At 48.8% G+C, this 18098-nt stretch overlaps 1 protein-coding gene and 1 pseudogene across 4 annotated transcripts; both read left to right on the top strand.

Annotated features, from left to right (window-relative positions):
• The first annotated feature begins 2782 nt into the window (after window positions 1-2782).
• Window positions 2783-9996, top strand: Ntsr2 (neurotensin receptor 2). Of its 4 annotated transcripts, none has more exons than XM_055622445.1 (4): window positions 2783-3459; window positions 6361-6634; window positions 8098-8188; window positions 9452-9996. In XM_055622445.1, exons 1-4 carry the CDS (start codon window positions 2836-2838, stop codon window positions 9711-9713), a joined length of 1251 nt encoding a protein of 416 aa, XP_055478420.1. In that variant the 5' UTR covers window positions 2783-2835; the 3' UTR covers window positions 9714-9996. The 4 variants fall into 4 exon arrangements, with proteins under 4 accessions (XP_055478420.1, XP_055478438.1, XP_055478432.1 ...); XM_055622463.1 differs by having other exon boundaries at window positions 6361-6453; window positions 9452-9566; XM_055622457.1 differs by having other exon boundaries at window positions 6361-6576; window positions 9452-9566.
• A 6606-nt stretch (window positions 9997-16602) lies between these two features.
• LOC129688861 (60S ribosomal protein L30-like) lies at window positions 16603-16978 on the top strand (annotated as a pseudogene).
• The last annotated feature ends 1120 nt before the right edge of the window (window positions 16979-18098 follow it).

Raw genomic sequence — 18098 nt, 5'->3', positions numbered from 1 at the left:
CCTTTCTTTGGCTCCCTCCTTCCTCTTCCTTCTCCCTCTCCCCTCTCCCTTCCCCTCCCTTCTCTCTGCTTCTGGATCAGGGTGTAGATCTCAACATTCTAGTGTCATACTTACTATTATGATCCCCAACATGATGACAATGGACTGACCCTCTGAAACTATAAGCAAGCCCCCAATTAAATGCTTTCTTTCATAAAAGTTGCTGTGGTTATAGTGTCTCTTCACAGCAATAGAGCAGTGACTAAAACAATGGCTTAACCTGAAGATTCGGTTAGTGATACCCAGGAAAACCGGAAGGCCAAGCATGAAGGCAGCTATGAGGGAGTCAACACTGATGCTGACCTGAGCAGTTTCATGGGAATTCAACCACGCTGTAAACTTCAAGGTGGGGTACATGGGGAAAGTAAATGACTTTGCAGTGCTAGCCTAATACCTATTTCAGCTCATCAGGCTCATTAAAACATCAGCACTTATATATGTGATTATAAGTGCAATATTACACATATCCACAATCATACACACATCCACGATCACTTTTACCCATGACCTCACACACACATGTGTTCATACGCTAACACTTACACACGATAAGCAGAATGGTAATCAAGGTACCAGCCACAAGTCTATGGGACATTCAAGCTGAGTCCCTGAGAAAGTCCTTCACAAACCTTGTTTACAAGAATAAAGGTGGGACTAGAGAGAGAGAAAGGAGGTGAGTAACAGGGCCAGCAAGCAAGGTCCATCAGCACCTCTGGGTGAAGGAGAGAGGAAGAGAGCCAACAGGCTGTGCCTGGATAAGAAGGGGACAGGTCCTCAGCCCTGGAATCTCAGAATGTCTCCTCACGTGGTGTCCTTATGGCTTTTGCCATGCTACATAGCAGAGAGGAATTGTGGTTGTAGGTAGAATTGGGATTGCTAGTCAGCTGCCCTCCAACTAAGAAAGTTAGACCACATTGCTTCTGAACAGCAGTTTGAGAAGCTCCCTAGCTGCCTCACCACCTCAGGGCTCCACTGCACACCCAGCTTAGCTGTCTCCTCTCAGCCTTTGTCCTTGCCATGCATGTCCAGAGGGAACCTCCTTGTCTCTCTCCATATCCCTCACTCCTCACTCTCTCTCTGTCTCCCCTCTCATCTGCTCAGTGTTCTAGGCCAGTGATATAAGAGACCCAGACAAGGGGCTGGGGAGATGGCTCCTTGGTGAAGGATGCTGACTGTCCTCACAGAGGTTTCAAGTTCAGTGCCCAGTACTCACGTCAGGTTCACAACCAGCTGCGACTGACTCCAGCTCCAAGGGATCTGACAAACCAGTTCTGGCCTCTGCAGGATGAAAATCCATTTTTGTTGTTATTGGTGGTGGGGTTGTTGTTGTTGAGACCATTTCTCACTATGTAGCTCTGGCTGTCCTGGAACTCACCATGTAGACCAGGCTGACCTTAAACTCACAGAGATCCACCTGCTTCTGCTTCCCAAGTTCTGGGATTAAAGGTGTGGACCACTACACCCAGCTGAAAATTCTTCTTATTTAAATAAATAAATAAATAAATAAATAAATAAATAAATAAATAAATAAATAAATAATGTTCTCAAAGATGTGAATGATTAAAGTGTAAACCCTGACAATTATGATATATTTTGCAGTTGGACAACTAAGAGAGAGACAGCCTGGCCCCTTTTGCTCAGTTTCCTTCCCTGTAGGGTGCTCTGGTTTACAGTGAGCTTATGCAATTGATCGTAATTGATTGTGAAATTTTCAGGGTCCAGGACCAAAAAGTGAAATAAGAGCCCTTTGCCCCAAAATTAGAAAGAATTCCAAGAGGACAAGAGGAGCACCAACTCAGCTCTTAAGCAGGGATCCCAATAAGATGACAGATAACACATAGCCACATTTGCTGGTGGCTCCTATAATTTCTGGTTTAGCTATTCAATAAAGCCATGGAGTTACTGCTCCCTTTCGAATTCCCAGACTCAAAAGCCTTCCCATGTATGAGTAGAATGAAAGCAAATTTACATTACCTCGGTTTCACTGTGAATATGGATATGTATCCAGAAGAAAACGAAAATAATTGTCACTGGGCCATACAACCTGTGAAGTCAGGAGGCCCGGTTGCCAATCTAATTCTGTCCCAGGTAGACGCTAGGCCTCCTTGGGATGAGAAGACCAGCTATCCAGAAAGCCGTCATTAGCTTACAAATGAGACGGTAAAATGTTCTTAAATAGACTTAACACACATTCTTCCCTCTGACCTGAGAGTGACATCCTCAAAGTTCTGAGACAGTATATTACCAGGAGGGTGCAGTCCCGTTGATGAGAGCAATTAGGGTGGCAAAGTTGCTGGAGGCTGGCAGAGCCTTTCCAGGCCTTCTATTCTTCAGACTGCTCACAGAGATCATGGCAAACAGATGGGAGAGAGGGAGCATTGCAAACTTCAAATCCCATATCTGTCTGTCTGTACCATAGCTTGAACATCTGCATGCCAATGAACTCATTTGATATGCAGAGAAATTCTGCAGCATGGGTAGTATTTTAAGATTGAAAAACAAGGAGTGAGTGGGGCACAGAGGGCTTTTAAAACTTGCCCATGGAAGTAAATAAACTGGAAAAAAAAATTGTCACACAGCTTACTATTGAACCCCAAAAGGATCCCCCTTATCCACCAACTTGTGCATTTCTGGATTGAGCCAAATGGAAGAGAGATCCTGCTCTGGACCTCCCTCCAGGGGCGTGTCCTCCCAGCTTTGGAGGTTCCCAGAAAGGAGGTGGTGCCGGCTCACCGGGCAGCTAGCCCAGGGTCTGGGCAGTGAGAGGGAGGGAGCGGAGGCCACCACGAGACAGTGATGGAGACCAGCAGCCCGTGGCCCCCGAGGCCCAGCCCCAGCGCAGGGCTGAGCCTGGAAGCGCGGCTGGGCGTGGACACGCGCCTCTGGGCCAAGGTGCTGTTCACCGCGCTCTACTCGCTCATCTTCGCGCTGGGCACGGCGGGCAATGCGCTGTCCGTGCACGTGGTGCTGAAGGCGCGGGCCGGGCGCCCCGGGCGCCTGCGCTACCACGTGCTCAGCCTGGCGCTGTCGGCGCTGCTGCTGCTCCTGATCAGCGTGCCCGTGGAGCTCTACAACTTCGTGTGGGCGCACTACCCCTGGGTCTTCGGCGATCTGGGCTGTCGCGGCTACTACTTCGTGCGCGAGCTGTGCGCCTACGCCACTGTGCTGAGCGTGGCCAGCCTGAGCGCAGAGCGCTGCCTGGCTGTGTGCCAGCCGCTGCGGGCCCGCCGCCTGCTCACTCCGCGCCGCACCCGCCGCCTGCTGTCGCTGGTCTGGGTTGCCTCTCTGGGCCTGGCCCTGCCCATGGCGGTGATCATGGGACAGAAGCACGAAGTGGAGAGCGCAGACGGAGAGCCCGAGCCCGCCTCGCGTGTGTGCACGGTGCTGGTGAGCCGCGCCACGCTCCAGGTCTTCATCCAGGTAAGGAGGGAAACCCACAGTGGAAGGGAAACCTACTCCCTAAAGTTGTCCTCTGACACCCGCTTCCTCACGCACCCCCTTTTTTAAAAAAAGGAACCATAAGGGGAGCCTGTGAAAACGAAGATTTCATGTCCCATTAGACTGTCCTTAGGCCACCCCAACCATGTGGCTCTTGAATGGGCCTCCGGGAAGTCGAGGGGAGCGTTTCTCTGCGCCTCAACTGGGGGCTGATAGAGTTCTGTCTTCACTTCCTGGACCCTCCTCGCCCACTTACTCTTACCTGCTTTTTCCTCCCTAGCTCTGCCTGGCCCCTCTCTGGCATTTAGGTCAAGTCTTTCTTTGTGTGGTCCCTCTCCAATTCTTCTTAACCCTGGAAACGATCTGTATTTCTGCCTCTGTCTGAAAGCCTTCCCTCTCGCTCCCAAGGCCTCTCCTCCTCTGCCCCGCCTCCACGCCCACACCTCCACGTGAGCCACTCTCCCAGCACTTGGTAATGCGTTTTTTTGAAAGCAAGTCTCACCTTTCCAAGTCTCAGGTTTCCAGCGGTTCTGTAACCCAGGGCCCCTTGGGTTTACCCTGTCACTGTTCAAATGGACAGTGGTCCTAGGTGTCACACACACGTGCGCGCGCGCGCGCGCGAGCACACACACACACACACACACACACACACACACACTGATATAGTGAGAGAAACTAAAGCAGCCCCTCCAGGGTCCTTTCCAGAAATGCAAAGGACCAAAGCAGGGTGCCACCAGCATCCCTTCACTACCCATGAGCACCTAGAGGGTGTGGGAGGATAAGCACACGAAGGTTCAGAAAGGCACACCGGTGCATCAGGACATGTGTGGGATTAGGGGGCTGCCTAGATGTCTGGACCACCGCACCCTTCTGCACTGAATTCCTGCTCAGGTATGGACTGGAGTCTGGAGGGTACTGCTGAGAGTTCCAAGTCCCTGTGTCCCAGAGCAAAGAATTAGACCAGGGGCACACTTTATGGTGGTGGAAACAGAACGATTTATCGGGGGGGGGGGGCGCACTTCCAATTGAAGTGGACAGAGAGCAGACGAGGAGGAAACTGTTCGCAGTTCAAGGGCTCTGAGCCATGAGGGTAGAGTAGCAGTGACCTTTAATGGGCCTCTTCCCCTTCCCTCCCTCTGCCTCCTCATGAAGCCCCCTCATAAGCGTTTACATAGCACCTGCCTCCTTCCACATTTGTAATTCATGAGCTTTTCCTATTCCATGCTCTGTCCCTTACATGTGGCCACTGATGATGGTCACCAGCCTTTCTCTGCCATTGGTTCCTCTCATATTACTCGTGATACCTCTCTCCCCCCACCCGTTTCTCCTGCCACAGTACAAGGTTGCAGCCCCTGGCATAGAGCTCCTCCTCTGCGCCCTCCTGTGTGTGTCAGCTGGGCCTGGTGGGAAGGGAGGAAGGGGTCTAGGACCTACCCAGAAAGAGGTACTCTGCTTAGCACTCTGCTTTTCACCGGAGAGGAACTGGGAGAAACCACCTGGGAAGAGCCACCTGTGCCCATGTTTACCCATCAGAAACACAGGAAGAAGGTTTAATTTAGAGGAGGATTCAGGACAAGGTTGGTGAGGAGGAATGGAACCCCGAGTCAGAATTACAGGTTTGCTGGCTCCCAGGAGGCCCTTTTTCTGTTCTTTGTCCCCGATGATTTGCCAACTCAGAAAGGGGTGTCTGGTGGAGGGTTTTGTTCACATGCCCGGTTTGTCTAAATAAATAAACAAATAAATAAATAAGCATGTCACTGGTATCATGAGAATAATGTGACCCCATGAGAGTACCGGGGATACAGCACAGCAGTTCCTCAGTTCATGTTCCCCCCCCCTTTCCTTCCCCACTTATGCCCTAGAGAGTTGCCCTCCAGTTTTCCTTCCCTCTAAAGCAGCTAACCTGAGCTACCTAAGGACATTATCCATGGCCTCCTGCAGCCTTTTCCCCTCCCCCCTCTCTGCCTCCTCACAAAGTCCCTCCATCAGCATTTGAATAACATGTATAACCCGCAGAACCTGCCTGTGGGAGCCTCTGAGTGAATGGGTGGGGAAATTACCCACAAGCCACCCCCTCTGCTGTGTTTGCCCTGGGTACGTCCAGGGTGCCCCCTCTTCACTTGGGCCCTGTGGTGCCCCAGCTCTGGCATGGGGCCCCTTTTGCCACATGGCTCCGGATGCTGTGTCTGCTCTTGCTTGGGTAGGCTGAGAGACATCTCCAGAGCTAGCGCTGCAGCCTCCTGGTTTCCTAACCTCTGTGATAACAGATGATTTTTTTTTAATGACTCATTTTCTTTTTAATTATACATATATGGCTGGGTGTCTGGGTATGTCCACATGAGAGCAGGTGACTGCAGAGGCTGAAAAGGGGCATCAGCTCTCCCAGAACAGGAATTACAGGCTGCTGGGAGCTACCCAGCATGGGTGTTGGGATCCGAACCCTAGTGTTCTGCAGAAGCAGTGTGCTCTTAATCACTGAGCCACCTCTCTAGCCCACAGACTGTGGTTTTAAAATGAAGGTAACCAGCCAATGGGAGCCATTTGAAGACACTGTTTGAATATAAAGACTGCAAAAGGCTGAAAGGGGCTGGGGCCCTCAGGGTCCTGTGTCCAGAGCTGGAAAAAAGTGGGCAGAGGAGGTTGAGCAGCCAGTGACGTCTCTCCTTGGAAAGCTTCTGACTCCTGTCCATAGTGAAGTATAGTTTCTCTATGACCTTGGGCTTGCACCATAGCATCACAGTTCTGAGGCTTCCCTTAGCTTTCCCTTCCAAGCCTCTGGTCCCTGTTTCTGCTGATGCAGATTCTGAGTACACAGCAAACCTGATGGCCAGAGCCAAAGGCCTTTGGTACTGGCCTCCATAACACTTGGAATTACCTCCACAGGTGAACGTGCTGGTGTCCTTTGTGCTCCCCTTGGCACTCACTGCTCTCCTGAATGCGGTCACTGTCAACCATCTGATGGCCCTCTACTCCCAGGTACCATCAGCTTCTGCCCAAGTCAGCTCCATCCCCAGCCGCCTGGAGCTCCTGAGTGAGGAAGGCCTCTTGGGCTTCGTCGCATGGAGAAAGACCCTGTCCCTGGGGGTCCAAGCCAGCCTGGTGAGACACAAGGATGCCAGCCAGATCCGCAGCCTCCAGCACAGCGCCCAGGTTCTCAGTTAAGTCCTCTACCACAATACCAAGAGGGAGAGGAGCCCAGGTACCGGGGATGCTTCCATCAGTCCCTGGCTACATGACCTTGGCAAGCTAGGTCTTTTTCCTGAACCTCGGGGGAGCTGTACATTCTTCCATGGCTTTCCCTCAAAAGCACAATGGGAGAGTTATAAGAAAGAATTGGAATTCTATGCACAAAAGTACAGATCTGCCCAGGGAGTAGCATACTCAGACAGGCAGAGCCTTGGCTCTGTTTCAGAAAGCTGGACGGCATGGGAAGGCCAAGAGTAGCTACAGTGCAGGGCTGCAGTCTAGCAGTTGTGGACTTTCAGACTGGCTGGGTCCCCAGATCTCATTCCTCTAGCACTCCCCTCTCCGGCTCACAGCACTGATCTGTTTACTTGCTTTTGTAAGGCTCTGGAACAATCTGGCCTTGTAAGAGACACTTTTAAAAGGACAGGGAAACAGGTCTCTCCAAGCACCCATCATGCCCTAGTTGAAACCCGGGCATTAGCTGAAGTCTGGGGGGATCCGATGAGACGGGTCTGCAACATCACGATCTTGTGGGAACAGATGTAAGAGCTAAGTGCACCGTGGTGTGACATGTGGCATGAAATCAGCACAGGAAGGTGTGCCAGGCTTTGCTCTGTGGTCGCTGGGCAGAAGTTCCAAGAGCCAGTGTCTAGAAGATCTGTTGCCTTCGTAGCTCTTTAGCATACAGGCCAAATAGTGCTCTCAAACTTCAAGATGTATGGCAATGATCCAGAACTAAAAGCCAGAACGCAGGGCCCAGCCATGAGATTCCAACCCACGAGGTCCTGGGTGGGATGACGAATGTTCATTTCTTCCAGGATACTAGGTAGTGCTACTGCTGCAGGGCTGCTGCTACATATAAGACCCTGGGTTAAATGTGAGTGTTTGCTCCTGCGAGGAGAGGGAAGGCTGTCAAGAGTCCAGTGACAAGGCGATGAGAGCTTCATAGGGAGGCAGCAATGGATAAAGGGAAGAAATAGAGTGGACAGTTGCTGAGGAAGAGCCCATTAAAAGGCAAGATGTGGAAGGATAGAACACTAAGAAGATTCTGGCTTGTGGCCTGATGAGGGTGCCCCATGCATCCAGAAGGAAAAGGAAGAGCTCAGGGAAAGGCTTTGCAGAGCACAAGAGGCACTTATATTATGCTGTACATGCAGTCAGCCAGGTGGGAATATGCAGCCCTAAGCTGAGAGTGCATTTCAGTAGCCAACAGTTGATTCTGGAAGCATGTTGTGCCAAGGACAGCGCAGGTTCATATTCAGTAACCTTAAAGTTCTCTTCCCATCTTTTGGCTCGAGGAAGAGGCCACAGGAGTTGCTGTTGTCACCTTGAGCACATTCTTCCCTGAACAATGCTGTAACTGAGAACGTGTTTGCTTTCTGTCTGCTATGCCCTCTTTCTCTTTCTCTCTCTCTCTCTCTCACTGTCCTGCAGGAGCCATCGTGGCTGTGTATGTCATCTGCTGGCTGCCGTACCATGCCCGCAGGCTCATGTACTGCTACATCCCTGATGATGGATGGACTGAGTAAGTGTGCTGACTACTGGGCTGGGCTAGAGCCAGACAATGGAGCCTCAACTGCTCCAAAGTGTTCTGGATCATTGGCCTGTAGTCTGTCTGGTCCTGCTCAGGCTATACTCTCAAAACCTTCCAGCTGGAAATGGGGAACAAGGCATTGTGGGTTTTCCTGTTTGTTTGTTTTGTGATCAAGTCTTGCTGTATTGTCTCAGTGGGCCTAGTGTTGTCTTTGTAGCCAAGAATGGCAGTCCTCCTTCCTGCCTTAGTTTTCCAAGAATTGGGGTAACAGGTCTGGCCGGATCAGGGCAATCTCTGAAAACCGCTGTGACCTGGTAAGACCATGGGTATGACAGGCTTGTAGGGAGCAGTCAGGGCTATGAGCATCTTGATACCATAACAGACCAAAGCCTGCAGCCCAGAGAGTTTGGGGACAGCCATTAAAGAGTTAACTTAGTTCCATGAACTAATAAAGACCACATGGAGACCAAGATGTGACCCCTTTCTGATTACAGTTAGAGAAGAGAAAACGTATGGGCTAGGAATATAGCTCAATCTGTAGAGTGTTTGCCTACTATTCGTGAAGTTCCATGTTTGATCCCCAGCATCACATAAATTGGGTATGGTGGTGCATGTACTCCCAGCATTTGTGAAGTGCATGCAGGAGGACCAGAAGTTCAAGGTTATCCTTGGCTACGTAAAAAGTGGAAGGCTAGCCTGAGCCACATGAGACTCTTGGAAATCACTATGCCTGTGATCATAAATGGAAGCCAAACACTCAACAGGGTAGAGATCCCATAGTGACCTAGCTGTGTCCGCAGATGTCTCTTCCCCAGGAGCAACCAGCTCCCCTCACACACATGTGCAAACAGGAGCGGATGTCAAGTCCTTACCACTGCAGGCAATCTCTGCCACGTGGAGCATGATGACTAGAAAACGAAAACAAAACAACAACAAAAACCCTTCATTCTTAATGAAACCATACCCCCTTGACCACACCACACCACACAGGCTCCCAGCATCTCGCTGACCTGGGCAGATAGCCTCTGCCACCAGGGTGGTCATTTGCTGTGTAGGTAGGTGATCAGTAATCGTACCCAGGGAAGTTATGGCGGCTGGAAGGCATCCGGGAAGGACAGCCGTAGAAACCTGTACTAGTTCCCTTGTGTCCTGCCAACAGGAAGACCTTCCTTGCTCACCCAGCACTGAAGAGGGGATTTGCAGACACTGTGAGGAGGTGGCAGCCTCTAACCAGACCCCTGGTTTCTCTTCCAGCACGCTCTACGATTTCTATCACTACTTCTACATGGTGACAAACACGCTCTTCTATGTCAGCTCGGCAGTGACCCCAGTCCTCTACAACGCCGTGTCCTCCTCCTTCAGAAAGCTCTTCCTGGAATCCCTCAGCTCCCTGTGTGGTGAACAGCATTCCATGGTGCCCTTACCCCAAGAAGCCCCAGAGTCACCCCCTAGCACATATAATTTCCGGCTTTGGGGATCACCAAGAAACCTCAGCCTTGGCGAAATACAAGTATGAAGAGAACAGACAATGGCTGCTTGGGACATGCCCATCCAGACAAGCCACACCGTCACTAACAGTCCAGGTGGACCTCCTGACCCAGCTCAGCCACTGATGAGTGCATACTGCAAGCAAGCCGCATAACACCTCCTGCCCTCAGCTTCCCACCTGTGCAACGGAACTAAAGAGTAGGACCCACTGCCTAGAGATGAAGGTGCCCAGTGCCAGGCCTGGTACATAGCCAGTACTCAATAAATTTTAGCTGGTTCTGTTTCTTGTTCTCTCTCTCTCTCTCTCTCTTTCTCTCTCTCTCTCTCTGTGTGTGTGTGTGTGTGTGGTCTCATGAGTATGCAGATACATGGATGCCTCCAAATGCTTGTGTATGTGAAGGTCAGAGGTCAACCACCCACCTTGTTTTTGAGACACAGTCTCACTGGTCTTGAGCTCACCAATGCTGGAGTCCATTCTCTGAACATCTGCTCCAGTCCTCTGTTGCTCTGTGCTCATAGAGTACAAATGTCCTATATGCTTCCACAAATAACAAACAAGTAGCCCAGAGGTACTGGCTGAATGGTGGCATTGCATGGGCAGCAGGGAAGCTCTCTAGTCCCTTCTAGCTGGGGACAGCTGTTACAGGCTTTGGAAAGCTAGGGCATCCCCAGCTTCCTGCCAGCCTCCACCTATGTGGTTTACCTGTGGCAGCCAGGATAGCTGGCAGGACAAGGCTGTGTGGCTGAGGGAAACAGCCATATGCTGTGCTGGCCGCAGAGCACACAGGCCCAGCTGCACTTGAGCAGCATCACCTTGGACAAAAGGAGAAGCCAGGCCCTGTGTGTATTAGCCAGGCTTAAGGCCCTGGACTGCCACCCAGCACCAGGCCTCCACCTCACAGGAAGGCCCTGCTGTCAAGCTCAGAGAGAAATGCGGATTCTTCCTGAATGTGGAATATGCTTTACGGGAGGCAAGTGGGGCTCTAGGATATGGGGGGCAGGAAGAGTTAGGGGTCCCATCTGATAGCCTGACAGCACCCACTTACCTTCTATCCATCAGAGACTGGTGCTATGCATGCTCATAGCACACACAAATGTATATACACATGCACCACATAGATAACAGATATCCACACACATCACATGTCTCATACATACTGCATCACACGTCTTGCGCATTATACTCACTATACACCTCATGCAAGCATCACGTGCACATATCACACAGGTACCACTCAACACTGCACACTCATGTCACATATATATGCCCCCACACTCTACAATCCATACCTTATCACACATTACATACATGTACCACACCCACAACAATCAATAGGCATTACATGAACATCATACATCACAGATACGTATTACATGCCCATACATCTCTCTCTCTCTCTCTCTCTCTCCCTCTCTCTCTCTCTCTCTCTCTCTCTCTCTCTCTCTCTCTCTCACACACACACACACACATACACACACACAGGCTAGTAACTGCCTGAAAGGAACAAATGGCACAGGCAACGGACAATGGGAAGCATACAGAGCAGAAGGCAGGCTGCCCTGACCCACAGCCTGGCTCACTGTGATGAGGTTTGTGCATAGCTTGGAGGCTACTGTTTTTCCAGTCCCAGAGTCCTTGAGAGGCAGCCAGAGGCACTGACCATACTTCCCAGTGCCTATTCTTCTGAGGCTACTCCCTCATCAGCCTCTTCCCACATGAGGAGGGGAGCTAGAAGAGCTGTTTCCCAAATGGTAGAAGCCAGCACAGTACTGGCCTGGGACCCTGGCCACAGCTGAGGGGGAGGCTGTGAGTTGGGTTTGTCCACAGATGGAAAAGATCCCCAACACTCCCCATAACATCCCCCCACATGCTCCTCAACCAGAGCAAGCTCTCTCTAGCTCCTGTGGCCTTTAACAGACGATGGCTCTGGTAGATGTTTTCCTAGGCCCCAGGCCAAGGCTGGGCTCCTTAGCACTCTTGTGCCCCAACAAGAGGTCACTGAGTACTGTGAGGTGGAGTGGCTCACAGTGTGAAGGCTCAAATAGCCTATGAGGTGGCTCTGGAAGAGCAGGTCCTGCTAGCCTGACTAGTCAGAAGACCCTGGCTCAGGAAAAAAAAAAAAAATGAAGCAGCATTGCTTACCTGGCCTGGCTGTGTGTGACTGCCAAGACCATGTAACACAAACAACATGGCTTAAAACAAAACAAAACAAAACAAAACAAATAAACAAAAAAACCCAATGTTGTGACTATAAACATGCCAGGTGTGGGATATGGGACTGATTCAGATGGTTCACAGCAGCAGACTATTTGCCTCATGTGGGCTCTGAGAGGAGCCTTTTGCCAGCTGCAGATAGTTTAAATCTAAGGACTCTGGAGGGAGAATAAATGCCAGAGCCCAGAGAGTGCGGGCTCCCGGAAAGAACAAGGCTGCTCCCTCACCAGCAACCCTGCTGCTCCTGGTTGCTGTTGTTGCACTGAGACAAGAAGTTGGAGGTCTCCTGAAACGAGGATTGGACTGACTCCAAGGAACCCGGTGACCCTAATCAGCAGGAAGCAGCTGAACTGTGTCCCCTCTCCCACTAACCCTTTCTCTCCTACCTGGTTTTGGGATATTGGAAGGGATTGGGGTGGAGTAGGGAGAAAAAAATGTAGGAAGCACAAATAAAATAGTTTAAAAACTAGCACCTACACCCCAGTGAGTCTCATCATGTGGAGGCTGCAGGTCCGAAAGCCAGGCCTCAGCTGGCTTTTTTGTTGTTGTTTTAACTTTAGCTGTCAACTTAAAACAACCCAGAGTGACTTTGATCAGATTGGCCTATCGGCATTTCTGTGGGACATATTTTTATAGCTAACTGATGTAGCAGGGCTCAGCCCACTGTGGTGGCACCATCCCTAGGCAGGGTGTCCTGAGCTGTTTAATAGAGGTATCTCAACAGAAGCTTGGGAGAAAGCCAATAAACAGCGTTCCTCCATGGTTTTGCCTTTAGTTCCCACCCCAACTTCACTCATTGATGGGTTGAGAACTGGAAGGGTAAGCCAAATAAATCCTTTCCTCTCTAAGTTGCTTTAAATGGGTACTTTACCACAGCAACAGAAAAGACCAGCCCCGCTCAGCCTCCAGGGTCAGATGCTTTGGCTGCTTCCTTGCTTCTTCAGTTTCTGACAGCTGAACCTTGATTTCTGTGCTGGCAGATCCAACACTCCAGTCTGCACCTCCTTGTCCCAGGGTCTTGGCATGCTTGTGGCTCCTCAAAGGACATGTCACTTAGGGCTATCTTCACTCTAGTGCAGTGGTTCTCAACCTTCCTAATGCTGCAACCCTTGAATACAGCTCCTCATGTTGTGGTGACCCTGAACCATAAAATATTTTCATTGCTACTTCATAACTATAATTTTGCTACTATTATGAATTATAACACAAAGAATCTGTGTTTTCTGATGATCTTAGGTGACCCCTGTGAAAAGGCCATTTGAGCACAAAGGGGTCATGGCCCACAGGTTGAGAAACACTATTCAAGTGTGATCTTAGCCAATTACACAGTAATGGCCCATTAGCAAATGAGGCCAGAATCCTGAGGTGCTGAGGGATAGGACCAGTATGTCATTTGGGGGCACAATACCTCTTTTGAAGATCATGAAGATCCAAATCTCGGAGGGCAGGAGTGTATCCCTGGAGAGGAGCTTCTATTGAACAGGCACAAGCACAAGCATGTCCCTAGGTTCCCGGCAAGAATACAAGAACTCACCAGAGTTTAATGAAGAAACAGGGAAACTGGGGCAGCATATTCGGCGAATGACAAATGCAGTCACAGAATTCTTGTTTCTTCTCTGGACATTAAGGGTTTTTAAAAATCTGCACTGGCCTTTCTGGCTGTTCTGTCCATTAAGATGCTAATCATTTCTCAGCTGGGACATCTGCCCAGGCAAGCAGATTGAAAAAGAAATGAGACCAGTTGACGCTGGAGGCAGCTTTGGCTCACGTCATCGCTCAAATAAAAGCTGTCTGTAGAAGCTGAAGCCAGATCTAATGGTTTCAGTACAAATTTCTGAATTGAAAAAGATTCATAAACTTCAGTGCTGGGGTCACCTGACATTTAGCAGAAGGTACAAAATCTAGTGGGTTTGGTATAGACTTATGTCTAACACGCAGCCCCACAAGTGGGCTTCCAGTGGAAAAATACAGGACCAAAATGTTTATCCAATACAAGAGCTAGAGAAGCCAACAGTGCCTTCTGACATGACGTGGCATAGGCAGAAGTAAGTTAAGATGGAAAGCAGCTGCAGTGCTAACAAGGGTGCTACTACACTTGAAGGTGAGAGACTGGGTGTACTTTTTTCTCCTCTAGCTTCTGTCTAATCTTCTCCAGGCCACTTAGCCTCTTTGCTTGTTAAGGTGGCCCTGGTAATATCTACTTCCAAGTGTTGTTGCATTAGCAAGATGTCATAACGGATGTTAGTCACCTAGTGAATACCTGGCACACAGCAAAGGCTCGGCATATTCTCTACTCCTTGGGGTTTGCTTTGTGGCTAAGAAACATTCTTGGAAGCTGGGTAACTGACCGAAGGGCAGAAGCGTGACTCCAAGGATCCTGGCTTCCGTCATTGCTTTCTCTACCCCCCAAATGGTACCACAAGAACTCCAAGTTACCTACTGTCATAAATGCTGAGCCTCTGGCATTTCTCACCTTTCCTGGTAGTATCCCTTACAATGCTGAAAGTGTTTGGGTAGTTTTTCTCTTTAGGAGCCACCAGATGATGGGGAATACCAGAAAGGCATTCCTGAGCCCAGATGATGGGGAACAGAGAATGCAGCTCTAAAGTAAAAAACCAGAGAGTTCTGTGTCATGTCACTTAGCCATGAAGACCCACCAAGCATATACTTGGAGCCCCAGACCTTTGGAGACCCAAGGTTGAGTTGTACAATAAGTTCTATGTTTGGTTTGGAGCATTTTGCCTGGGTTTTAGGGATATTCTGAGTTGGTTATATTTGAATCTGAGGCCTCCGGGACTATGTATAACTTACAATAACTAAGGGTCTCAACAAGCTGCATATCCTGGCAAGGATTCTTATACATCTTGGAATTCTCTGTAAATGAAGAAACTGGTTGTTTAACAGTTGGTTGTGTTGGGGCTGTTGGAGAGACACTTGAGTATGGCTTTGAGTGTGCAAAATGGTATGTGGCTAAGAGTCTACGGCACCACCTCTCCTATGAGAATGTCTATAGAGTGGGAAGAACTCAAGACAAGAGAAATAAACTTGGGGTGGAAACAAAAACTTAGAATCTCACTAACTATATAGCTACTAAAATTTTTATGTGCATTTGTCAGGTCCCCTGGAAGTGGAGTTATAGACAGGTATGAGCTGCCATGTGGGTGCTGGGAATTGAACACAAGTCCTCTGGAAGAGCATACTGTGCTCTTAACTGCTGAACCATTTTTCCAGCCCCCCAAATGTTTGACTAATATTTGACACATGCTCTTTTACCAAAATATCAAACTAAGCCTTCCAGTTCAGAACAAGTGGAGCAGCTCGCTTGATAGACTGTTTCCCCAGCATGGATGAAGCCTTGGGTTATTCCCCATCATCACATAATCTGGCATGATGGCACAAGCCTATAATCTCAACCCCCAGAGGTGGAAACAAGAGAGTTACTCTAAGTTCATGGCCAACTATAGCTACATAGAGAGACCTTGTCTTCAAAACAAAACAAAACTCAGAAGAAGTTGGGAGTTACTCTGTTTCTTGATGCAGGAAATGCAAATGGAAACTTTTCACATCTCACTTCTGTCCCTAGTCTGTGACTCCCAATTAGTTCCCACTTCAGTGTTAGTTCAGAAAGAAGCTGGCAGAAACATTGATCCAAAAGAGCAGGTCTGGATCCTGTCTAGAAATAAGACCGGGAGCAGTGTGTATCCAACATCTCTGCCTCCTAGGAAAGAGACAAAGGCTCCAAAATAATGAAAGAGCAAAGCCAAGGGTATGCTTTGCCAGTTAGAAAAACTGAGCTGGTCATGCTTTAATTTCTGAATGTAGAACGTGACCCCACATAGAAGACCTGGAGAAGAAATGGGGCACACAGAGCTGGGGCACTCCCGAAGGTGACTATGATCAGAGTTGATGGTGACACGACTTCCATACTTTTCAAAGAAACATGGCGCCTCCAAACCATGTGGAAAAGAGCTATGAAGGAGGGAAGAAGCTGGAACCAAAGGAAAATTCTGGAAGCAAGATCAGGATGGAGGAACTCACAGCAGGGACATGGAGTGAGGGTTTAGTGATTCATTTGGGAGTCCTTCTGGAAGAAGAGAATGAAACAGAAATAAGACAAGACCTGGGAAGTCTAGAGGGACACTACTGCTAACAAAGGACCACAAGATTCCTGAGTCAGAAAAAGACCAAAGATTAAAAATTAGTCTTTTAAGTTATTGGTTTAAAGTTTAAAGCACAAGCCTGAACAAAGGCCAGACAGGTGAAGACATGTCTAGCAACCTTTGGGGAGGAACCAGCCTTACTGCATTCTTTTCCTGCCCACTAGAGATATAATTGCTAGGAAACCGGCCCAGATCGCCCCTCTCCCCTAGGACAGCCAATCAAGGAAAGCCAGACCATTAATGGTTTGGGGGCCTTCCTATAGCAAATCAATTAAAAATGCAACATCCCCTTTTGTTTTTCAACTAATAGATGCTTGCCAGGCAGGAATTTCCCTGCTAGAAGGGACTGGAATCTTTAAATCAACCACCTAACCTGAGCATGCGGCTCTCTACTCTCAATGGCTGCAGCGGTGAGGGTGTGAGCCCAAGCTATAGCTTGTAATAAAAAGATCCTCGGCATTGTGGGAGCTCTTTCCTTTCTCATTCCCTGACCATCTTGGTGGCTGATCTTGGTTGGGGATTGTTCCGCCTAAGGCAAGAAGATGGTGACCGAAAAGAAGACGAAAAAGTCTTTGGAGTCAATCAACTCTAGGCTCCAACTTGTTATGAAAAGGGGAAAGTATGTTCTGGGATACAAACAGACTCTGAAGATGAGATCAGACAAGGCAAAGTGAAATTGGTTATTCTTGCCAACAACTGCCCAGGTCTGAGGAAATCTGAAACAGAATACTATTCCATGTTCGCTAAAACTGGTGTTCATCACTACAGTGGCAATAATATTGACTTGGGCACAGCATGTCAAAAATGCTACAGAGTATGCACACTGGCTATCATTGATCCAGGGGATTCTGATATTATTAGAAGCATGCCGGAACAGACTGGTGAAAAGTAAACCAGTAAAGTTTTCCTTTAATAAAACTTTACCAGAGCTCCCTTTAAAATAAATAAATTAATAATAAAAATATAAAGATCCTCGTGTGTTTTGCACATGAGTTGATTCCTGATGGTCTTTGAGGGTCTCACAAACTGGGCATAACAACAGAAGATCAAGGCCTTCATAGGAAGTTTTTAAGTGGTCAGCATTAATGGTGCACATTAATGGGGTTCATTATGCTATTTCCTTTCTTTTATGTGGGTGCATGAGTGTTGACTGTGTGAATGCACACTATGTGAGTGCAGTGCCCACGGATGCCAGAAAAGGGCATCGGGACTCCTGGAATGGGAGTTATGAGCAGCTCTGAGCAGCTCTGAGCAGCTCGAGGGGCTGAAACTGAGTCCCCCAGAAGAGCAGCATGTGCTCCTAACCACTGAGACACCACTGAGGTATCTCCCCACGTGTATTTCAACACATACAAACAGAATGCACTCACCAAATTGGGGTAACTAGCATCCCACCCCCCTTGTTATTTGTTTTCAGACTTCTCCACTCTAGAGCTTTATAATGACATTTTATGCATGTTGATCACAGCCATCCCCTGTGCCTGAGGCCATCATGAATCTCTCCTTCTGTGTGTCAGAGCCACACTGTCCACCTCTCTCTAGCCTACCTTCCCCACCCTCGCTTTTTCCAACCTCTGGGATTCATTGTTCTGCATTCTGGATGACTTTCTTCAGCTTCTGCTTACAACAGAACACAGCACTACTTGTGTTTCTGTGCCTGGTTTACTGAGGTTTTGTTGGTTTGTTTGTTGCAGCACTAGGGGTATAAACAGGAGCCTGTACATGCTGGGCAAGCACTCAACTAACTGAGCTACATTCTCAGCGTTTATCGGAAAGTTTTGATAAGAAAAGTGACAGAAAAAAGTTCATGAAACACAGGAGATGCATTATCAAATACATATGTGCTATTTCCTTTTTAAAAAATTACAAAGTCATGCACAAGTCTATCATCATCATCATCATCATCATCATTGGTTTTTCAAGACAGTTTCCCTGTGTGGTCCTGGCTGTTTTGGAACTCACTCTGTAGACCAGGCTGGACTCACTTAGACATTTGCCTGCCTCTGCCTCCCAAGTGCTGGAATTAAAGGCATGTATG

This window comes from Psammomys obesus, unplaced genomic scaffold, assembly GCF_907164565.1.
Source record: "Psammomys obesus unplaced genomic scaffold, mPsaObe1.curated_primary_1811, whole genome shotgun sequence".
NCBI classification, from domain to species: domain Eukaryota; kingdom Metazoa; phylum Chordata; class Mammalia; order Rodentia; family Muridae; genus Psammomys; species Psammomys obesus.
Note: the sequence above shows the minus strand (reverse complement) of the source record. Positions and strands in the feature narration are given on the sequence as shown.